This window comes from Elephantulus edwardii, unplaced genomic scaffold, assembly GCF_000299155.1.
Source record: "Elephantulus edwardii isolate Elephantulus edwardi_28Jun2011 unplaced genomic scaffold, EleEdw1.0 scaffold00034, whole genome shotgun sequence".
NCBI lineage: Eukaryota > Metazoa > Chordata > Mammalia > Macroscelidea > Macroscelididae > Elephantulus > Elephantulus edwardii.
In genome coordinates, this window is record NW_006399784.1 from 22,482,720 (window position 1) to 22,508,197 (window position 25,478).

The following is a 25,478-nucleotide window of genomic DNA, read 5'->3' on the forward strand; positions in this document are numbered from 1 at the left end:
GGTATACATTTCCTATGATCATAATTAAATATTGTTGGATTCTTATTCTTTTTCATGTTAACCATATCTTGTTATGATCCACACATTCAAATGCTTTTGGATAGTCAACAAAACATAAATAGACATTCTTCTTATATTCTCTGCTTTCTACCAAGCAAATGTAAATAGATTACCATGAAAGTATTTAAATATGAGAAGTGTACATTATTACAAAATAAATAAAACTTCAAAGCAAAGAATATTAACCTGAGAAAAAAGGAATATTTCGTAATGATAAAGGAGCCAGTTCATCAAGACGATTATCATTTGAAAAACATTATGCCAATGAGGAAGCCAAGGATGCCATTATGCTAACAAAGCCAACACAAATGGCCATATTGAAGTTTTGGGAAAAGCAAAATGAAAGAGATAGAAATCAGATCAGTGATTATCAGGGCTAGACATGAAGAGAGGAATAGTTAACAAAGGCGAGTACAAGGGAGCATCTTGGAATGGTGATTTCTGTATTTTTATATAGCTTTATATGCTTTGGAAAACTCAGTGAATAACAAATATTGTCAGGGTGAACTTTCTCTGTAAATTAAAATTTGCAAATCTGTTAATTTTCAAAATACACAATCTTAATGGGATACACAGCATCAAGAAATTAGTACTATGGTGATAAGAATGCAGCTTTGTTGCATTGGAAGATAATATCCAGTTACTTATAAAATTAAACATGCACTTAATGGACATCTTAGCTTTCCTACTCTTGATGCTTACTCAGAGTACTAAAAGCATATATACACATTTGCATACTTATAAGCAAATAATAATATAACTTTTATTTAGTAGCTCCAAAATACAAGTTTAATGTTTATTAACTGGTGAATGGATAAGTACTACAGTACATCCATTCAGTGAATTACTATTCAGAAATAAAAAGGAATCAGCCTCTGATACATGCAACAAAAGAGATGAATCTCAAAAAGCATTATCATAAATGAAAAAAGCCAAGTATCATGGACTACATTTTGTATGATTATATTTATATAAAATTAAGGCAAAAGTATATAGTGGTAGAAAGCAGATCATTAGTTGTTGCTGCTTTTTGACTCAGGCAATAATGCTATATTTAAGAATAAAGAGCTCACCAGGAGCTGTGAAAAAGGAATTAGCTGAAAATCAGTTCAGAGAACTTTCTAGGGTATATCTTGATTGCAATAGTGGTTATGTGTGTAAGTACACATTTATATATATATATATATATATACATTTATACACACACATACACACGTAATATACATATTTAAAAGAAACTCTTGTCATATTGTGCTACCCTACTAACAAAAATATGGACAGTCTTCTGTCATTATGGTTTACAGCCTTAGAAACCTGATGGAGAATTATAGTCTGATAGAGTTTGATTAGGTTTTTATATATATGTGTGTATGTACATGTATGTATATACACACATGTGTGTGAAAACTTAATCATATTGTACTTTAGTTTGGCTGATGTTTTCTTAGATTGCACATGCATAAAATTGTTTGAAAAGTGCAATTTTAAATATGCTTAAAATATATGTTACAGATGTTTATTTACTGTATATTCATCATTAAATCTTTTTGTGACTGATTTGATAGTAAATAAAAATGTTAAATAAATTATTAAAGAATTTACTGTTTCTCAATTTGTATAAAAATAAAATCATATGGAAACATTGTCTATTTTGAAAAATAATAAATATTTTAATATGCTTTAGCATATTGTCTTGTATTTTTCCTTCCTTGACATTAATATCAATCTCTGTTAAAGATTCTCCAACAATTGATTTAAGATTTTTATTTCTAGTCCTTCACAAGTCAAAATGTATTTTTTATTTTATATCTACTTATTGGTTAAATAACTAATGTTTATATTAAAAAATCTCTTCTGATAGTGTTAATTGGGAGAGTATAGAGTTAATTGGGACAGAGTCTGAATCTTTTAACTGTTTGCTGATCAATTAGTTATATTTAAAATACACCATCACTAATTGTTTCTTTCATAGAAGACATTGATTCACTCTCAGGACAATTTAGATAACTAATGTCAAGACTGAGAAGAGAGTGAATACTGAATATTGATCAATTGATTGAATTAACAGACTTGGTCATAGCTGAGAGGGGAGAAGACAGAGGTCTCCTTGCCTAATGTTGCTTTTGTGATTTGGGCAGATATTACCCAGTGAGGGCCTTGGGCACGGGCAGTAAAACTAGCAGGGCCCAAACTATTCACTTACTACTGGCTAATCCTGACATTTTACTCATTCACAGAGAAGTCACAAAAAGGCCTAGGAGACAATAAGAGGTGAAGTAGGCTTGAAAATGATGTGATGTGTGAAAATGTTGTTCTCAACCCACACTGGTTCACTGGCAGAGAGCTAGAGTCTCACTGGTACAGTTTACTGACACACAGCTTCTGTACAGTCATTGTCCAACTAAACCACTTAGGTACTGGAGTGGTCCTAAGGAAGCCAACCATAAAAGTAAAAAGAAGAGTTATAAAGAGTCTGAGCAGAGACAGCTACAGATTCATACTGTGGAGAAGAAATATTTCTACATTGAGCCAAGAGAGATTACTAAATACAGAAACAAATAGAAAAAAAGCAAAAATATTCAGGGGATAAAACAGAGTCTAGAATTGCTGCACTATATTATTTTAAATGTTCCATTTTCACTAATTAGATAAAGCTATGTAGAAAGGCAGGAAAGTTTAACCTAAACATAGTGGAGAAGATGACTTTAATTATCAGTTGATTAGTTCATTGCCAAGGAGTTGGAATGGACTCAGAGATGTGTCTCCAGGGGTTTTCAAAAGATGTAACTTGGGAGGAGATTAACCATCTTCTCTTGTAGAACAGCTGGTAGTTTTGAACAGTGCACCTTCACATTGGCAGCCCGGCTCCCTATCACAGGCCCCCATGGCCCCCTGTCCTTAAATATAAGGGGGTTGGAAAATGAATCTATAGAAATTGACAATGAATTGCCCCAATTGTTTTTTGAGTCTTACATTAAAAAGACTTGAAATCAACTTTTATATTTCAAGAACTCAAAAATAGGGAGAGGAGGAAGAAGAAAATAAATTCACAATCTCAGTAAAATAAAATTATAAAACTGATTGCAGCTGCTTTTTTACGCAGGCAGCAATGCTGTATTTAAGAACAAAGAGCTATTATATTCCTGGTGACCACACTCACAACCTGGTGTGTAAAGCTCTCCTTGCCTTATTGCTGAGGTAGTTGTTCTATCACCAACATACGGATGAGTGGGTCTCATCCCAGGACCTGTGACATAAACACTGGTTCTCTTTGTACATTGAAACATTTAGAGTACTAAATTTTGAAAATGAATTCTTTATCCCTTGTATGTGATCAGTACCCAGAGTCAGTTAAAAGAAGTGATTTTATTCAGGTTACAGCCCAAATTCAGTTATGAAACATAAATTTAAGGTGTGTGGACCAGGAAAGTGAGGTAGATAGAATGAGACTTTTTATTTGAGACCTTTCTTTAGAGGACATCAATTTATCTTCTTCAGTGCTGGATATGTTTGAATGGTAAGGTGAGTGAAATGGCTATTAATTAGTTTGCTTTCAGTCTAATACTGGTTGACTTTTTTGACAGAAGGCTCACAGTTATCATATAATTAGTGGCTGTTAAAACAAAAATCATGATACAGATCAATTATTAATTTCAAAGCCATGGTGATAGAGCTACAGTTAGCTAAACAGACTAGAAAAGTGTCAATAGATATCAAGGTCATTGTCCTAGATGAGAGCTCAGTAGATCTTACTAGAAAATAATCTCTTATTACGCACATGAGTAAACTAGACTGTCTGATCAGCAACTTTTATTTAATTTCACATTCCATAACACCAAAATAGTCTTTATGCTTCCAGTATATATGTAGTCATTCAAGTAAATGTATCATCTGTATAATGCAGGCTATTGATGAGTCTCCCTCCAATCCTGATGTCACATTCCTCTTCATAGACTCAATGTTCTCAAATAATTTGCTCAGCATACGGATTAAATCGGTGCGGAAAGGAATACAACCCTCACAAACTCCCTTCTTAATTTTAAACAATGCAGTGTTCCACTGCTCTGCACAACATTCTCTTCATCTAGGCATAGATTTTGCATGAACACAACGAAGTTCTCTAGGATTCCCATTCTCAGTGTCAGCCACAACTTCTATACAGTCAAATGTCTTTGCATAGTCAATAATGCTCAAATAGACATTCTTCTGGTATTCTCTACGTTGAACCCGCATCTGCCTTACCTCAGCAGTGATATTCCTGGCCTATTCTAAATCTTGCTTAAACTTCTGGCAATTTCCTCTCTGTCCGTTGTTCCAGACATTTTTGAATGGTCTTCATCAGTATTTTGTTTGCATGTGCTATTAATGATATTGTTTGATTGTTTCCACATTCAGTTGTATCACATACTTTGGACATATTGCTAGGAGGGACTTTCCTTGGAGAGGAACATGATGCTTGGAAGGGTGGAGGGTCAGCAAAGGACGGGAAGACCCTCAACCAGATGGATTAACATGGTGACTGTGGCAGTGGATTCTATTGAAGATGGCGCAGGACAGGACAGAGTTCAGATATACTGTTTATAGGGTCTCTGTGAGTCAAACTTGACTTGATGACACCTAACAACAACAAACAAGTAAATGACCAAATACAGAGACTATTGGAAAAAATCTAAAAGTCAGTTAAAAAATAACATGTTTCATCAAGGTCAAAAGTTTAAGAATGGCCTCAAGTTCTTCATATTGAGAAAAATGACCCTCTCCCTTTTTTGATTCTGCATCTGTCATGGAAACAGAATGGCTTGCTGAAAGAAGCCATTGGGCAAGATCAGGTTTCAGTTCGCCTTCCATCAATCATCACCATCATTCTCGCTCCCAAGTATCATTATCTCTGAATGGAAACCAACTCATTGCTGATCTTCCAACAGGTTTTTGAACACTGTAGATTGCTTGTGAGGAGATTGTCCATTTTGCTCCCAAGAAGCACTTTCTATATTAAAACTACATACCTTGGAATTAGCAATGTAGCACTTTATCCACTAGGCCACCAAAGCGGCTTATCTAGACTTAGGAATGCAGAATTCTGTTTCATGTGCACGCATGAGCGCACGCGCGTGCGCGCGCATGCACACACACACACACACACACACACACACACACACACACACGGGAGCTAGTAGCTATACTTTAGGAAAGGGGGTGCAGAATAATGTTTTCCCCGGTAGCTAACTACCTTCCCTTCATGGAACACTGAGATGACACTAATTCCAGCCATGCCCTTGAACATACTATTTCCCTTTAACTAATAAGGCTTTCTGGGATCTTACTAAAACTGAATTGACCTGCCCCAACTGGAGATGTCTTCAGCTTTAATAAGAGTTTTAATTTTAATTTTAATAAGACTAGCCAGTAGCTGGTCCCTTTCAGTGAGGTGATGTGTCCAAAGCCTTATAGATCACCTTTTTGTGAGAAAATTCAATGGCAAAATATTCAGCCAGTAATGATTAGGGATATAGATCCTTGAGTTGGAGAGGATACTATAGCTTGTTGTGTGGCATTCAGTGCAGCATGTTGGTTTATATTCCCCACTAATGATAATGATTCCAGGTTATTAATTAAAAAAAGACAAAGATTCTCACCACTGGACCAATTGGAAGCATCAGGATGGATGGTGAAGAGATTGAGATTGTACACAGCTTTAGTTTGCTTGGCTCCACAGTCAACAGTCTTGGCACCAGCAGCCAGGAAATTAAAAGGCTCATTGCCATGGGAAAGTCTGCTGTTAGAGACCTCTCCAAAGTACTGAAGAGCAATGGTGTCTCTCTGGAGACTAAGGTGTGCTTGATACAGGCCATGGTCTTCGCAATCACCTGTTATGCATCTGAGAGTTGGACAATGACCAAGGAGGATAGAAGGAGAATTGATGCCTTTGAGCTGTGGTGCTGGAGAAGAGTATTGAGAATACCATGGACTGCTAAGAAAACAAACAGATTCGTCCTGAAAAGGGTTAAACTGGGTGGCTCCTTGGAGGCAAGGATTCTGAGGCTCCATCTAACATACTTTGGACATGTTGTGAGGAGAGACAGGTCCTTGGAGAAGGACATCATGCTTGGGAGGGTGGAGGGACAGCGCAGGAGAGGAAGGCTCTCTATGAGGTAGACTGATTCAGTGACTGGGATAATTAGGATGGGAGTGTCAGAGACAGTGCGATTGACACAGGACAGAGCGGTGTTTAGGGCTGTTGTACATAGGGTCTCTATGAGTCGCAGGCGACTTGACAGCACATAACAACAACAATAAAAAGAGAAAAGTAGAATGCTCAAGTCAACTCACATGCTTGCTGTAATACTAAGAGTCCATTTAGGCAGTGCATCTCATTTCACCAGAGAAGATGTACAATGCTCACAAGCATTTGAGAAATTAATGTTGTCTTGATTATGCAAAATCATCTTACCATGTGGATCATAGCAGATTATGGCTAGCTTTGAGAAGAATAGGAATCCCAGAACTCTTGACTGTGTTCATATGAAACCTAAACCTAGACCTGTTGTCAGAATAAAGCAAAGGAATACAGCATAATGTAAAATCCAGAAAAGTATGCATCAGGCAGTGCCTTTCTCTATACCTACTGAGTCTGTGTAGTGAGCAAATCATTAGAGAAACTTCATGTTACAAAGAGTAATGTGGAATCAGGATCACAGAAGACTCATCAACAGTCTGTTAATACAGATGATAGAACCATGCTTCCTGAAAGAGAGGAGGACTTAAAATGCTTGCTGCAGAATACCAAAGCCTATAGCCTTTGATATGGATTACTTTTCAACATCCAGAAAACAAAAATCCTCACAAATAGGCAAAATCATATTAGATGGAGGAAAGATTGAAATTGGCATTGATTTCATTTCACTTTGATCCATAATCAACAACATTGGTACCAGCAGTCAAGATATGTAAGGCTGTTTTACATTGGAAAAAATCTCCCATCAAGGACCTCTCCAAGGTATTAAGGAGCAATGACATCAGTTTGAACACTTAAGCACCCAATTCAAGCTGTGGTCTTTTCCTTGCTATGCGTATGGAAGTTGAACTGTGATGAAGGGTAAAAGAAGAAGAATCAAGGCCTTTAAATTGTAGTGTTAGAGTGCTGAATATCTCATGGGCTGCCAAAAACTGTGTCTTCAAGAAGATATAACAGGGATGTTTCCTTTTGGCAAGGATGGTGAAATGTATTCACACATACTTTGAGCATGTTATTAAGAGGCGCATGTCCTTGGGAAAAAAAGACATCATACTTGGAAAGGTAGAAGATCAGTGAAGGTGAGGAGGGCTGTCAACAAGTTAGATTGACATCGTGACTATATCAGTGGGGCCGGGTGTATTAGAGATGATGAGGATGGCAAAGGATAGGGCAGAGTTTATCTCTGTTGTTAAAAGGTCTTTATGAGTCCTATTCAACTTGTTGGCCCTACCAAACAATAAGAATAAACGTACATACCATAGTCAGTTTGTGCAGTGTATAGAAAGTTTGGAAAGTCATGTATTGCTGGTTGAAGTGTACAGTGATAAACCTTTGCAAAACAGTTTTACATTTCCAGCAATTCAAGGAATGCAGCCTTCAGTATAGTATTTTCTCAATTAAGAAAACAAAGATTCTTGCCTCTGGACTAATAGACCATGTTATGATGGATGGAGAGGAGATTGAAACTGTCAACAGCTTCATCATGCTTGGATCCACAGTTAACTCCCTTGGTACGAGCAGTCAGGAAATAAGAAAATGCAGTTGCACTTGGAAAATCTGCAGTTAGAGACCTTTCCAAATTATTGAGGAGTAGTGATGTCAGTTTGAGGATTAAGGTGTGTCTGATTCAGGCTATAGTCTTTCCAATTATTAGCTATGCATCTGTGAGCTGGACAGTGAATAAGGATGACAGAAAAAGAAATGATGCCTTTGAGCTATGGTGTTGGAGAAGATCAATGAACATCCCAAGGAAGGCCAAGTGAATGAATAGATATGTCTTACAGATGATGTAGCCAGAGTGCTTTTAGGAGGCAAGAATGATGAAGCTTCGCCTCACGTTCTTTGAACATGTTGCAAGGAGGTACTATTCCTTGAAGAAGGACACGCTGCGACGGGTGGAGGGTTGGCGAGGAGGAAGACCCTCAACCAGGTGGATTATTATGGTGACTGCTACAGTGGGCTGCTGTGTATCAAAGTGTGAGGAAGGAGGAGCAATAGAACAGGGTTCAGATCCTCTGTTCACAGTGTCGCTATGAGTCGTGCTTGACTTGATAGCACTTAACAATAACAACAACAACTGGGAAAAAAGGAAAGTGTATGTTCTGATAAAGACCTAGATAGCATTGCTCATAGTAGTGTTATTAGTAGTAGACCCAAATAGGAAGCAAATTAAACTTCACAACTGGTTAATGAAAAGGAAAATGCTGTACAGTAGCATTTATTCAACAGTAAAAGGAAATTAACTAGTGATGAGGGTTGCAACACTGATGAATCTCAGAACCGTTATTCTTAGATTTAAGAAGCCTGATGGAAAAGATCACATAATGTATTTTTCCATTTATCCAAAACATCTAGATAGGCATGTTTATGGAGCCCATAAACAGATTGGTTGTTGCCAAAAGCTGGAGTTAGGAATAGGAGCTAACTTTTAACTAGGTACAAAGCAAGTTGTTTTAGCAGTAAAAGTATCCTATAATTTGTTATTTTTTAAAAAATAACAAATCTTGGTATTTTATTACATACTTTCTCTGATGACAATGTAATTAAATTATAATTCAAGAATATATTCCAATATATAAAAGTTATTATGAGTCAGAACCATAATTTGATATTTTTAAAGTCACTGACTCTTGTAGTGCATAAATTATTCATCAGTAGAGTTTTTTTAACTAAGTGTTGTTGTTAGGTGCCATAATTTTGACTCATAGTAACCCTCTTTACAACATATCTGGACTTAGTCTTATTCTAAGCCATCCTGATCATTATTGATATGCCAGAGCCCATTATTACAGATACTCTATATAATCTGTAGTTGCCTTATTTTTAGTGATGAGTGCAACAGTGTCAGCATACTTCTCTAAGGCTTTAGGCTGTTCATGTGATAATCCTGTCATGCATTTCCCACTGCTTACTAATAATCAGTTATTTTATATTTACATTTCACTATTAAAGCATAACATCTTGGTTTTCTAGACAGGTATGTGAACAAAAGGTAGTTTCCCACTCATGAGTAGACACATTTAATTTATTGTTACAAAGAGTGTACAAATATTTAAAATATATTGTGTTACTATCTTATGCTTGAGTCTTGGCTTAAAGTTGGTTAATATAAACCTACTTTAAATATACATTTTGTGGCTATTATAGTTCCTTCCTTTTATGTATCAGTTAATCAGTATGTTATTAATCAGAAAATAGCCTCTTTGAAACCTACGTTTTATAATTACATTGTAAGTTAACTTTACCTGAATAGGTAGATATTATAATTACATTGTAAGATAACTTTACCTGAATAAGTAGAATGTGTATAATAGACATGGAGCTAGTCGAAATATTTTGATTACCATTAATTGTGCATAGAAACATTTGTAGTGTTACAGTGTAATATACATAGACATTTTCAGAATGATGCTGTTATCAGAATGGTTGTAGATAATTTATAATTTATTCTTGAGCTTTAGAATGAAATTGATTTCAAGTGGTATTCTTTTTCTTTTTCCCCAGGCGCATCTCATTAGCTAGCCCACGTCAACTTTTTAAAGCTTCTAATATGACTCAGCGATGGCAACACAGGGAGATTTCAAATTTCGAGTACTTGATGTTTCTCAACACTATAGCAGGTAATCTGTACTCTTAAGTTGACTAGGTTCAAACAATACATTAATTAAAATGTAATTAAATTCTGTTCAGTCCTGATAGAAGTAGCCCATTTTTATTGATCTTATCATCACTAAAATAACTTATCGGGACTACTTTGAGGGCGTCCTGGTGCAGTAGTGGCTACGTGCTAGGTTGCTAATCCAAAGACTTGTGGTTCATATTAAGTAGCGTTTCTTGGGAGAGAGAAGTAGCAGTCTGCTTTTGTAAAATGTCTAGTAGGCAGCTGTACTCTATCTCCTATGGGATTACTCTGAATCAAAATCTACTCAACACAAAACAACCAGACTTAAGTAAAACCCTTCCTACTAGATCATATACCCTTTTCCACTGGAACAAAGAATGTAAGGAGTATGAATCTAGAAAAACTGCAAGTTGTAAAATATGAAAAATAATGCATAAAAATTGACATTTTCAGCATTAGTGAGCTAAGATGGACTGATAATTGGCCATTTTGATTCAGACAATCATGATATCTACTATGATAAAAATGACAAACTGAAGATGATGTGGCATTCATTGTCAAAAAGAACATAATCAAGATCTATCCTGTGTCATACTGTGGTAGAGGACACTGTCTATACATGTAAACAGAAGTTTTGTAAATAAAACCAGTATTTAAATAGACACGTTAACCATGAAAGCCCAAAATGAAGACATTGGGGATTTCTATCAACATTTGCAATATGAAATAGACATGCAGTCAAGTTTCAGTCATAATAATTGGTGACTGGAATGCAAAAATTGGAAGCAGAGAAGGACTGGTAGTTGAAAAATATCAGAAATGGTGACAGAAATGGGGCTGGAGAGCTCACTACAACTGTGGAAAGAGACATTGTCATAAGGGTGGGAGGAAGATTCATTAACAAGCTGTATTTTGCCAGTGACACAGTCTTGCTTATTGCTATTGCAGAAGTTCAAAACTATAGTCTTCAATATGGATTATATCTCAACATGAAGAAAACAAAAATCCTCACTACTGGACATGATAGGTGCAGAAAAGATTAGGAATTATTTCATTTTTGTTAGATCAACAGTTAACATTCAAGAAGTAGCAATCAGAAATTGAAATCATTGTTACTGGAGTAATAGTGACAAAGTTTAAAAGGACAGCAATTGATAAATGTTGGAGTGGATGGGGCGAGAAAAGAACTCTTACACATTGTTGGTGGGATTGTGAAATGCTACAGCCTTTCTTGAAGGCAGTTTGGCACTTCCTAAAGGAGCTGAACATAGAAATGACATATGACCCTGGCTATTCCACTACTTGGAATATACCCTGTGAAAATTAGATCTGAAGCACAAACGGAGATTTGTACACCAGCGTTCATAGCAGCATTATACACCATTGCAAGAACATGGAAACAGCCCAAATGTCCAACCAAAAATGAATGGATTGAGAAAGTATGGTACCTTTACACAGTGGAATACTGTGCAGCATACAGGAGCAATGATCTTGTAAATTATTACCTAACTTGGGAGGGACTGGAGAGCATTATGCTGAGTGAATTAAATCAGTCCCACAAAGATAAATATTGTAGAATGATTATAAGGACCCAAGAGGGGTGGGAGAGGTTGGAAACAGAGGGATGAGGATGTGCAGGGGGAGGTGGGATTGATCATGGGGTTGTACAATTTGATAGGTGGTGGGGGTGAGGGAAATTGAAAAACTTGTTCTTGAAAACAATGTATTCAAATTTTTCTTCCTACTAGTTTATTTACAAAATTAAAATACAAATTTAAACAAATTCTTTCAATTTCTCTCACCCCCCCACCAATCAAATTGTACAACCCAATGAGTAAATTCCCCTTCCCCCAGCACATCACATCCCTCCTGGATCCTAATACTCCTTCTACAATAATGGTCTTATACTATATTTATCCTTAGGTGACTGAGTTAGTTCACTCAGCATAATGCTCTCTAGTCCCTCCCAAGTTAGGTAATAATTTACAAAGTTATTGCACCTGCATGCTGCATAGTGTTCCATTGTGTGAATGTACCATAATTTCTCAGTCCATTCGTTTGTGATTGGACAACTGGGTTATTTTCATGTATTCAAATTTTGTAAGTAAGCTAGTAGAAAATTTAAAAAAACCCGAAATCATAATGCATTGGAAAAATTTGTGGTCAAGGACCTCTTTCCAAAGTTCTAAAAAGAAAAGGTATCAGTTTAAAGACCAAGGAGGTGCACATATGAGTAAGGAAGACTGAGGAATCATTATCTTTGAATTATGTTCTTGGCAAAGAGTGTTGACTGTATTATGGGCTGTCAAAAGATCAAACATGTCTTTCTCAATGATGTACAACCCGCTTGTTCCTTAAAGGCAAAGATGCTAAGACTTTGTCTCACTTTGGGCATATTTCAGGAGGAAACAGTTCTTAAGAGAGACATTGTTCTGGGAAAGGGCAAGGGTCAGAAAGAGAAGAAGATCCTCATGAAGATGAATTGACATACTGACTACGATGGTCAGCTTGAACATGACAGATCTTGATGTTGGTGTAGGATAGGGCAAGGCTTAGCCATAGATTTGTTCATAGAGTCACTGTCAGTCGCATTCAACTCAAAGATAGCTAAAAAACCCCCCACACTTATAAAGAACACAACAAGCCAATATAGAATATTAAACCAAACCCAATTGAACATTTTTAAAACAATTAAATAGAAAAAGAACAATTTGATATTAAAGTTCTCCATTGCATATATATATGCAACTATGAATTATTAAAATGCATTTAGAGCAAAAATAACAAGGAACAGCCAGAAATTCAAGGTAATTTCAGTAGCTGCCAGATGTAACTCAGCCAAAAGCATAGAATACAGGAAAGGTGTTTGTGCTTTCTTGACTAGAAAAGTGCACACTCTAGGGATCCTAACATAGTATTGTTAACATTGAGAGGAATAGGAATCTAGAACACTTCATTTTGCTTATCTGGGTCTGTACATGAACCACAAAGCACTCGTTTATTTGAATACAACAAGGAGATAAGTCATGCTTTAAGATCAGGAAACATGTTTATCAGGCTTGTCACTTTTCCTCTTTTGTATTTAATGTTTGCTCACCAAATGATCAGAAAATTTGGACAATATGAAAGAGAATTTGGTATCAGGACTGGGAAGATTCATCAACAACCTTTAAAGAATAGATGTACAGCCTGGCTTGCTGAATATAAAGAGGGCTTAACATTTATTGGTGGAAATCAGAGTCTACAGCCTTCTCTACAGATTATACTTCTGAACATCAAAAAATTGAAACAATAGGCAACATTGTGGTATATGGAGGAGAGATTGAAGTTTATAAGAGTTTAATTTTAGTTGGATATACAATTATGTGGATAATAAGGGAGCTGTGGTAACCTACAGTAGGGAATTGTGCTATCAATCACATGGTGGGTGGTTCAAATAGGCAGTCTCTTTCCTTGAGATTTATAGGCTCTGAAAACCCAACTCGACAGCAATGAGTGTGTGAGTGTTTTTGAATTCCTGGATGATAGAAGTTAAAAATGTCCTAAATGTCAAACTGCTCCAGAGTGCTGTAACAACTCTGACACCTCTCACATTGATTATCCCTCCTCACCACAGCCCTCTCCCTCTTGTCTGTGTGTTTGGATTTTGCAATTTGCTAGAATGTTCACAGAAACTCAGCATATCAGGGAAATTGCTCACCTGATGTGAATGCAGAATCTGGCAAGGGACAGGCCAGCTGCCTGCAAGCTGAGGCTGTCAGCTTTTGGCTGTAGTAGCACTGGTTCAAGTTAGATGCAATGTCCAGAGTGAAAAAAAATCAAGGTTCATAGGATTAATCTTCTGTATAGGGTCACAGGTCTAAACCACACCTCCAAGTAAACTAAAGATGGTGACTCAGATTGTTCCTTGCAATAATTTGGGCTTCTGTATTTATCCCACCCTAATCCTACAAATAACTTGCTCTAGAGTGAGATCTAACAGACGGTAGTATCAAAAAATAGAAGACAGTGGCCAGAATGGCCCTATTGCTTAATTCATTGTATCACAACAATCGACACTCATGAAAGCAACAGTCAGGAAACTAGAAGATATATTCCGTTGGGCAAATCTGTTGTCAAGGATCTGTTTAAAGTCCTAAAGAGCAGGAATATCCATTTGTAACATATATCTGACTCAATCATGCTTTTATAAATTGTCTTATATGCTCAGGAATGTGTGCAATGAGTAAAGAAGATCACAGAAAAATTGATACCTTTGAATTCTGGCTGACCTAAGATTATTGGACATGAAGTGCCAAAAGAATCTGTGTTGGAAGAAGTACAACTAGGTGCTTCTTCAGAGCAAGGGTGAGGAGATGTTGTTTCACATACACTGGGCATGTTATCAGGAAGGGCCCATGCTCGGTAACAAAATGCTTCATATGTACCCGGACATGATGCTTCAGGAAAAGAGATAAGCATCCTCAATAAGATGTGTTCAGACATTGACATCAGCAGGGTAAGCCTAGCAGAGATGGTGAAGATGGGGCAGCGTCGGCTGTGCATGAGTGACTATGAGTCAGAGTCTACATAATGGCACTTATCAACAAAAGATGAGAATTTCTACGTATTTATTTTTTAATAAGAACCGTGTAAAATCTGATTAATAGTTACTGAAGTAGAAATGTGTTCTACAATGAAACAGTGAGGTATATATGATGAATTACAGAAAAGTGAAAGCCAAACCCATCCCACTACTGCTGACTAGATTCTCATATATTGCTGTACTCTCTTGGGGCCAGTCCTCAGAGAAAGCCATCATGCTTGGAAATGTGAAAAGTCAGCAAAGAAGAAGAAGACCTTTAATGAGATGTATTAATACTATGACTATAACAGTGGACATTAAAGTGGCAGAGCTGATTGAGGATGGCACAGGATAGGGGAAGTTTGAGATCTAATGTTTATAGGGTCCCTATGAGTTGTACTTGACTACACAGCACCTAAGAACAATGACATTGGGTTTCTGAGGCTACCCATCTTTCTTATATGGCGTGTTGGAGGTAAAATGGAGAGAGGAGGCAGGAGAACTGTAAGTTAAATAACAAGTAAAGAATGCTTACATATTGTCTCATATATACAAACTTAAAACCAAACAGTTAACCCTTTACAAAGTTAGTGCCTTCATTTTTTTCTCACTGTAACAGAAATACTATGAATGAGTGACTTTAAAAGAAAAAAAATTTTTTTTTTCATGACTGGCCAGAAGTCTAAATTCAAGGCAAAAGCTTTGAAGAAATTGTTTCTCTCTCTCCTTGGTTCCTATGGAATTTTTACCTAGCATTTGTCTTCCCTATTTTTTTATTCTTGATTTTGGGTCTATGCTTTTGTTTTTATAAATAGGAAGTGATTAGATTTAGGATACACTGTACAGTGAAATTATCTTATTAACCTACCAAAACATGACTCTCAAATGTAATTACATTCCCTCTACTAGCTATCAGAACCCACTGCCGTTGGGTCATTTCTGACTCATAATCATGCTGTAGGACAAAGTAGAAGTACCTTATCGAGTTTTCAAGACTGTAATCTTTATGGGAAATGACTGCCATATCTTTCTCCTGAGGATCATCTGGTGGATTCGAGCCACAAAACTCTCACATAGCAGCCTACACCACCAGAGCTCTTTCCCACAGCTTTAGTGATTCGGATTTCTGCACATAATTTGGAAACACCATTGAATTCACAGCAATCAAGAGTTATATGCCATCCATCCTACCCTATTGAAACTATTTACTTTGAAATAGAACGGAAAATAGGAATGAACCAGAGCTTTCGACCTTAGATGGACAAGTTATTTTTACTGAAAATATGATTTTTTATGTGACCTAGAGAAAATGTGCATAAATGTATTTTAAAAATAACAAATCTTTCAGGAGTTAAAGCACTGAGTGGGTCTGGTCTATTTTCTATTCATCCACTTTGTGAGCATGAGAAATTTAAAAAGATTTCGTGTAAAACATATATTATTTTCTTTGAATTGCGGGAGTTGTTGAGATTTTAGGGATTATTGCTTGTAAAATTGAAGAAATGCACAGAGAGTAAACTGTGGGGAATATGTTCAGAACCGTTAATTAGTGGGCGAGTGTGTTGTATGTAAATTTGTGTGTGTGGGGGGGGCATTTCCTGAGGCTGCAAAACTAAATATCACCAAGTGGGTGAGTTTCAAGAACAGAAATTTACACAGTTTAGGAGTCTAGAATTTGCAATTCAAGGATTCAACTCTAGGGAAGCTTCTGTTCCTTTTAGCATCTATAACTCTGTTTTCTTGCACTCTTTCATTGCTTGTAGATCCTTCATCACCACGCATTAGCATTCTCTCTGTTTTCCATTATTGTAAGATACCACTCAGAATTGTGGTTGTCTTTTCATGCACTTGCTATCTATCATAGAGTTATACAATAAGCAAGTATGACATAAGAAGAATGGATACATTTCATTTGTGGTATTGGGGAATAAATACCAAATATCCCATTGACTACCAATAAACATCATATGCAAAGGCAGTGGTGATGAAGGAGGACATTCAGGCTGCTCTGAAGGAATTGGCAAAAAACAAGGCTCCAGGAATTGATGGAATACCAATTGAAGTATTTCAGATAAAAGATGTTGCCCTGGATGTATTCACGAGAATTTAGAGGACAACCACCTGGCCACTGACAGGAAGAGAGCCATATTTATTCCCATTCCAAAAAAAAAGGTGCCCCGACAGAGTGTGGGAATTATCAAACATACATAGGGTCGCTATGAGTCGCAAACAACTCGATGGCACATAACAACAACAACATCACTAATATCACACACTAGCAAAATCCTGCTAAATCTTATCCAGAAACAACTGGAACAACACATCAGCAGAGAACTACTGAAATACAAGCTGGGTTTAGAAGATGTCTTTGCACTAGAAACATTATTGCCAGTGTCAGATGAATCTTTGCCGAAAGCAGAGAGTACCAAAAGAATGTCTGTGTTTCATTGACTATGCAAAGACATTTGACTGTGGATTACAACAAATTGTGATTAACCTTGAGGAGAATGGGAATCCTAGAACACTTGATTGTGCTCCTGAAAAACCTATACTCAAATCAGGAAGCAGTCCTTAGAACAGAGCAAGGAAACACTGCGTGGTTCAAAAACCAGGAAAAGAGTGCATCAGAGATGTGTCCTGTCTCCGTACCTTTTCACCATATGCAGAACAGATCATTTAGGAGGTGGACTTCATAAAGAGGAGTGTAGCATCAGCATTAGAGGAAGACTCATCAACAGCCTGCAATATGTAGATTACACAACCTTGCTTGTTGAAACTAAGGAGTGCCTTAAAGAAGGTGCTGCAGAAAGTCAAAGACTGTAGTCTTCAATATGGATTGAAACTCAATATCAAGAAGACAAAGATTCTTACCATTGGGCCAATTGCCAGTGCCATGATAGATGTCGAAGAGATTGAAATTGTTAACAACTACAGCTCGTTAGGTTACACATTCTTGGTACCAGCAGAGAGGAAATCAAAGACAGGAATTATACTTGAAAACTCTGTTGTCAGGGACCTCACCAAAGCAATGATGTCAGTCTAGAGACTAATGTGTGCTTGATCCAGACCACGGTCTTTGTAATTACTTATGATGAATCAGAGATCTGGTCAATGATTAAGGATGACAGAAGAAGGATCAATGTGATTTGTGCTTGAGAAGAGTATAATGTATCACCAAGAGAACAAACAGTTCTGTTTTGGAGAGGGTGAAACCAAGTTTCTCCTTGAAGGCAAGGATTTTGAAGCTTTGTCTCCCATACTTTGGGCATGTGGCTAGGAGGAACCAGTCCTTGTAGAAGGACATCATTCTTGGAAGAGTTGAGGGACAGCACAGGAGAGGAAAACCTCAGATTAAATTGATTGATACAGTAACTGGAGTAATGGGAGTAGATGAGTCAGAATTAGTAAGACTTGCTCAAGATAGTGCAGGCTTCTGTATTATACATAGGGTTACTATGAGGCACAGACAAATCAATGGCACCTAACACCAACCAATAAACAGGACAGAAATTCATAGGGAAAGTGCATCCAGGATGTTCTTGAGACGCAAGGATAGTAAAAGTTTGTCTCATATATTTTGGACAAGTTATGACTTACCATTCCTTAGCGAAGGACATCATGACTGGAAAGGGGCATCAGTGAAAGACAGGAAGACCTTCATTAGGATGGTTTGACAAAAGAGACTGTGGCAGTGGACTCAAAGTATAGCAGAGGTGATGCGGATGGCACAGAATAGAGCAAGCTTCAGATTTGTTCTTTCTGGGTTGCTATGAATCATACTAAACTCAATGACATATAACAACAATGACAATTTAACATATTCATAGAGATAATTAGAAAACTAGATTGTAGTTGGAAATGACACTGCATTTTTTCTGTCAATTTAAAGAATTTGTTGTTAATTCATTAGGGAAGTTTTGAAAGATTTTGAGCACAGAATTATATGGAAAATTAACCTCAAGTCATTATATAAAATTAACTGGTTTAGATGGAGACTAAGGCAGAGAGCAAAGTTAGGAAGACACTTTGTGATGAAGGCCTGACGTAGTATGATGACCTCGAGAAGTTAAAAAAGAAGCAACTAAAATCAGATTTCATAAAGCCATTTGCTTTCCGACTGAATATTGGAGGGAGGAGGGAAACATCAGAAAGGACTATTGTCAACCTAAAGAAAATTTTAAAAATGTTAATTTTTCTATTCACTTTGAGTTGGGTTTTTAGAATACTGAATATCCCATGTACTTCCAAATGAATAAACAGATATATTTTGGAAAAGTGCAGCCTGATTGCTCCTTGGAGGCAAGGCTGGCAAAACTTCATCTATCTACTTGAGGGCATGATTCTAGCAGAAGCTATTCCTTTGGAGGATACATCTTGCCTGGAAAGGTGTAGGGTCAGTGAAAGAGTTGAAGACTCATTGAGATGGTTAGACACTGTGACTGCAGCAGTGAGCTCAAGTATGTTGAAGTTGATGAGGGTGGTGTGGGATAAGACGGGGTTCAGAACCACTGTTTGTAGGGTCGCCAGGAATTGTACTTGACTGAGCAGTACCTTACACAACAACAACAGCAAAGTGGAGATAACCAAATGTTGTGATGCATGGAGAAAAAGAGACATGCTGACCACTTTTATCAAATATATTAGGAAATGGAGAATTTAGAATGAGTGCTTGGTTTATTGTTTTATTTGGGATCAATAAGGAAAGGAAGTTGATTATAAAGTCTAAGTAATTCACGATGAAATTAAATTGGAGATGAAACTTTAGAGATAATTAGGGGTTTAATTTTGTTTTTTAAAGTGTGATAGTGAAGATAGAGTTGAGACAATAGGGAAAAACCATAATAGTGGGAGAGAAAGGGAGAGAGCAGTTCAGGTTATGAGGAAAATAAGTTCCAGAACTCAATTGACTGAAATTATCTTAACAAAAGGGAAAGATACTGCAGGAGAAGGGCAAGAGAGGAAAGCATTATTAAAGAAACTGCAAATAAGCTGAGTTAGGGAAAACTTGAGGGTGTTTTTGAATTGTAAAGTCCAACGTTTATCTGTAAAGAGAAAAACACATATCACAGTTGAGAGAAAGAAATGAAGAAAGTAATTGCTTATTTAAAATATAATAGTACTTTACTAGCAACTAAAAGGATTTTTTTTAGGAAAGTAATAAGTATAATGGGCATTGTCTTCATGTGAATCAGTTAATACATGTTGATTTATTGCGTAGTATTGACTATGCAAGTAAAAATATAAAATTATCTACTTTCAAATAGCTTCTATTGTGCTTACAGTGTCTATTAAATATATTGTTTTTAAATGCTTTTGAAAAATAGTAACAATAATTTGTTTTGGGTGGTTTTTATATGTATGTATATGCACGAAGCTATTTTTAGGTCACATTTTAAGATAATTTTTATACTCTTATCTAGGACACATGTATAGTTTCATGCTGTCGTGACACACTTGATATACAGTTCTTGCTATATTCTTTTTTTTTTCCATAGGCACCATCAATATAAGACATCACTTCATATTCATTCTTCCTCAGTGTTCATTTTTCCTATGCCTATAAGTTACTTAATAATACCAGAACGTGTGTTGGGTACACTTCAGTCCATAAAACTCTTTCATTTTTTTTAACATCTCAAAAACTTCTTTGGCAGTAGGTTTGCCCAGTGAAAAAGGTTTCTGATTTCTGGACTGCTGTTTCCATGGGTATTTACTGTGAGTGCATGGAAATGGATATCCTTGACAACTTCAATCTTTTATCAATAAGTAATTTCTATTGTTCTTTTTTAGTAAATTCTTTTCTCAAATGTCCTTAACATTTTATTTTCTGTATTATTTTAAATTAAGACTTGCTTTTTCCCCCACTACCAGGACGAAGTTACAATGACTTAAATCAATATCCCGTGTTTCCCTGGGTAATAACTAATTATGAATCAGAAGAACTAGATCTTACTCTGCCAAGCAACTTCAGAGATTTATCCAAGGTAAATTTACAGTAGTAATCTGGAGTATGTGATTGTACATATAAAAAGAAATTATATAACCTTTATTTTTTACATTGCTTTTTTATGTTTTGGATAAATTGATAATGTTAATATATTTACCTTATAATTCCATGTTTTAAATGTAAAAGTAAAAATGTAATTATACGTAATTAACTAATTTGATTTAAAATAATAATAGTCATATAGTATTATCTCCTTATATATTTTATTTCTGTTTATTATTTATTTTTTTATTGTGATTTTATCGAAAGTTTACAGAAAATGTGGATTTTCATTCATTCGTTGTTGCACATTTTCCTCCCTAACCCCCCAGTTCAGTTAAAAAAAAATAAATCATTCATCGTTGTATTAATTTCCTCCTCCCTACAGCCCTCTCCTAGGTCACTTTGCTATGCACCTTTTATTCTGGACTATTGTCTTGCAAATGATGCCTAATCATAAATTCCTATTAAACAGTTCTTTCATTCATCTGTTGCAATGTAGTATTCATTATTTATCTCTTGACTTCTTAGTTTTCCCCTACCGCCCATGTCAGTTCAGTTTTGTAACAGTGGTCAGGCAGTATTTGTCCTTGTGTGACTGAGATATTTTATTCAACATAATATCCTCACGGGTCACCCATATTTTATAATATTTTATCAGTTCCTTGTTTTTCAGTACTGCATAGTATTCCATTGTGTGGATATACCATAGTTTTTATCCACTCATTTATTGATGGGCACTTGGGTTACTTCCATCTCTTTGCTATTTTGAATAATGCAGTAATAGAATGTGCATATGTTTGTTTGGGTGACAGCTCTAGTTTCCTCTGGTATTTCTAGTAGTGAAATTGCTTAGTCGAATGGTATTTCTGTTTCCAACTTTTTGAGAAAGTGCTGTACCACCTTCCATAGGAGTTGTACTACCATTTTGTGCTCTTACCAGCAGTGAATAAGAGTTCTGGCTTTTCATAATCTTGCCAGCCTTTATTGTTTGGTGTTCTGTTGTACTTTGCAATTGATACTGGGGTGAAATGATGCCTCATAGTTGTTTTTCATATCCTTTTTTTAATTATTATTTTTTCTTTTTTTTCCTTCCTATACCTTTTTTCACCCTTTAATCTTTTTTTTTAATTTTATATTGGTTTATATACAAAGTTCATAAAGTTCAAGGAGAAAGATTCAGTGTGAAAAACAATGTATATTTCCTTGTTTTTTTAAAGAGGATATTGCCCCTTAATGTTAACTTTTGCTTGAAATGTTACTGTTTGAGAAAACAAAACAGAGTGCACATCATAGGATGGCACAGTGTGTAATATATAATGGAATCTTCCAGCTTCTCCTCATGGGAGAAAGATGGGAAGTTTCCTCCCATAAATATTCACATTCTCTGAAGTCCAACAGAGGGTCACTATGAGTTGGCACCCAGCCAAAGGCATTACAAAGACACAGGGAAAAGAAAGAGATCGTTCTGTCAGAAGAGATCTGAAAATAGCACTAAAGCACTGAGAAGCCAAAAAGAAAGGGAAGAGAATCTGGGAGGGAAAGCTGAACAGAAAATTTCAAAGGGCAGTTTAAGAAGAGGAATTATTATAATGGAGTGTCCAAAGAGCTAGAATTGGAGAACAAGGGAAGAACTTGCTCAGCATTTCTCAAGCTGAAAGAACTGAAAAACTAATTCAAAACTCAAATTGCAATACAGAAGAAAGTTATTGACAAAATCTTGAATGATAAAGGAAATATCAAAAGATAGAATGCATAGGATCACTGTTTCGAAAAGAATTGGATGATCCTGAAATATTTCAGGAAGTACCAGATGTTCAAGAATAATGGTAATAAAGAAACAAGTTCAAGGTGCATTGAAGACATTGGAAAAAAATACGACCACAGGAATTGATTGGATACCGATTGACATGTTTCAAATGACAAATGCAGCCCTGGGCGTGATCACCTGTCAATGCCAGGAGATTTGGAGGACAGCTTCCTGGCCAACTAAACAGGAAGAAACCCATATTTGTTCCCATTCCTCAGAAAGATGATCTAACAATGTGAAATTTAGCCATCAATAGCATTAATACAACATGTAAGCAAAATACTGCTGACAATCATTCCAAATTGAGTTGAACAGTGCATAGGCAGAGGACTGCCAGTGCACACTGGATTTAAAAGAGGCAATGTCTCCATGGATATCATTGTTGATGACAGATAGATCTGAGAGGAAAGCAAAGAGTACCAGGGAAAATGTCTTTTTATTCTTTATTAACTATGCAAAAGCATTTCACTCTGTGGATTGTAACAAATTATGGCTAACTTGGAAAGAAATAGGAATCCCAGAACACTTAATTGTGCTCATGTGATGCCCATATCCAGAGGTTATTTCGTTAATAGAACAAAGATACACTACATAGTTTAAAATTAAGAAAGGTATGCATCAAAGTTGACTCTTCTTTTGATGAACAGAAGTGAGTTTGAAATTTGACTGTTATTTTAATTGGTATAACTAAACATATTTGTTCTTGTAACATGTAAAATATTGATGAGTGTTCCCTTTAAAAAACAAAAACAAAAACCTCAGTCTTTGTACTGGTAGGAGTCTGTTTTTAAGTTACTCATTCACTCATTGTTGTCAAGTCAGAACGGACTCAAAGCTGACTGTCGAGTGAGTTTTCAGAGGCTCAAATGGAACAGAAAGAGCATGTCCAGATATGTTTTGCAGCTCATGGATTTGAATCACTCACTTTTCGATTGATAACACAGCTATCTACTAGTCCACCAGATCCCCTTTCAAATCATCCTTCAAATACATGTTTCATATTTGCATTTCCTGGAATTTATCATATACTTATAAATGTAAGATTTTATCTATATATATATGTTATGATTATAACAGAATAATGTTAAAATTTATTATATATGATACATTTGGAAAACATCATTGTTAAGTTGGTAAAATCTTAGGAATAGTGTGTCTAAAACTTAATTTAGAACAAAAATGCAACATATTGCAATTTTAAATTAACTAGTATAGCCTGAATATCTTCACAATGTACTGAATTATTTATGAATATTTAGGCCCTTTAATATCCCCAAAGTGATTTTCAGACTTTGATACAAAGCTACAGCTTAATTTGGTAATTTTTTCATGCTGCACAGGGAATTTTCTTCTATAAGCTGAGTTAATGTGATTAACACCCTTTTATTTTGTTTGATAAATTTTTTTACCGAAAAATGGAACAATGTAAAAAAAATATTGTTAAAGCTGTACAATTTTATTCCACTTTTGGTATCTCCTATCTAAAAATAATTAGGTATTTTTATGATATATAAATCAATTCTGTCAGTATGTATAAAAGGTAAATTCTTCAGTCTTAAAATTTCTTGAAAATGGAATCTTAAATAGAAAAATTTCATTTAGCATAATATAGATATAAGTTTTGAAGTTGGCTGCTTACTTCCCACATTTTCCCAATTGGTTTTTTGGTGGTTTGTTTTTGGTTTTTTTGTTTTGTTTTGTTTTATATAAAAAAAATCTGACTGATAAGAAGACAGATCTAGCCAGGCATAAAGTTTAGAGTGACACAAATCTATATTTTATAAGTATACATTGATTTTATATTTTGACAAGTTTTTGAAGAGCTAAGAACAACATATTTTCTTTGTCTTTTCTTTATAAGAAATTATAATTGGGGCAGAAAAGTATTTACAAAATGTCATACCACTAAAGCAAATGTTGGTGGCTGTGTTTTTTTGGTACTATAACTTTCTTTCTTTCTAGATTGTAGAGATTTTTTTTTCCAACTGTATCTTTTTAAATTTTGTTTGATTTTTCTTTAGTTTAGAGAGTGATTCTGTAAACTAGTTTTTTAGGAGAGAAAATATAGATTAGATGAGGCAATAATTTTTTTCTAATTGATCATTTTTAATTTAAAATATATATAATACATACTGTGTATATATTTGGAAGCAAGAGTAGCATCCACTTCCTAAATAACATTCCTCTGGAAGCTCTATGAACTTTGATAAATGTTTATAGTTGTCAAGGGGCTTCAAGCCTTTTGTTCATCAGGTCGCTATGAGTCATAGCTCAACTCAAAGGCAATCAACAACCACCATGTGTATATATACTGTTATCTGGGCATCTATCTTTAAAAACTATTTATATCTTTGATTAAAACAAAGTTGATGTTTCACTTTCAGTTGTTGTGTACTGTTGAATCAGAATTGACTCATAAGGGACCCTCCTGCTGATTTTTCAGAGGCATTAAGTCACAAGGGAGGATATTATCCTATTTTCTCTAGTGGAGCACCTGGTGGATTTGACCCAGATTCCTTTGGGTTAGCAGCACAACTCCTAACCACTAAGCCACCAGAGCTTCCTATTATACTTGCAGTATAAAGTCAGTTATCTAAGCTCTAATGGCTTAATTTTCAGGGAGTTATACTGCTCATTTGTTGGCAGTGCTATTGGCAATTCAAATCTACCAGCAACTATGTGGGATAAAGATAAGTAATCTCTTCTCATAGGATTTATAGCCTCAAAAAAGCACTAGAGGATCAGCTATGAGTTAGTTCCAACTCAATGCAATGAGTTTTGAGTTTTTTTCTATTTTGCATTTTTGAAAGGAACTATCCACTCTTTGGTTATCTTTATTAGCTAATATTTACTGAGGGCTTGCTGTTTACTAGGTTCTTGTCTAAGAGTTTTACTTGTGTTACCTCATTTTGTTCTTGGGAAAAAAGGTAGTTATTCTATATAAAGTATTTGTAAAACTAAGTATTGTGTTTTACTATGGCAAAAATTTAGATTCTGTGAGATTAAATAAGTTGCCCATGGTGACAAAAGTCTTGAATGAAATAAAAATTTGGACACTAAGTCAGTGTTTTTTTAAACTATATGTCACAGCATTTTAAAATGTGTATTGTTGTTGTTGTTGTTATGTGCCGTCAAGTCGTTTCCGACTCATAGCGACCCTATGCACAACAGCCCTAAACCCTGCTCTATCCTGCGCCAACA

General features: G+C 35.7%; 1 protein-coding gene across 1 annotated transcript in view; it reads left to right on the forward strand.

Moving 5' to 3' along the window:
• The window catches only part of LRBA (LPS-responsive vesicle trafficking, beach and anchor containing), an 874,405-nt gene that overhangs the window by 571,232 nt on the left and 277,695 nt on the right, over positions 1-25,478 (forward strand). Inside the window, exons 42-43 of the mRNA XM_006884505.1 lie at positions 9,800-9,915; positions 20,353-20,465. Of these exons, the coding sequence (XP_006884567.1) occupies positions 9,800-9,915; positions 20,353-20,465 (229 nt within the window). The remainder of the gene's footprint in view (positions 1-9,799; positions 9,916-20,352; positions 20,466-25,478) is intronic.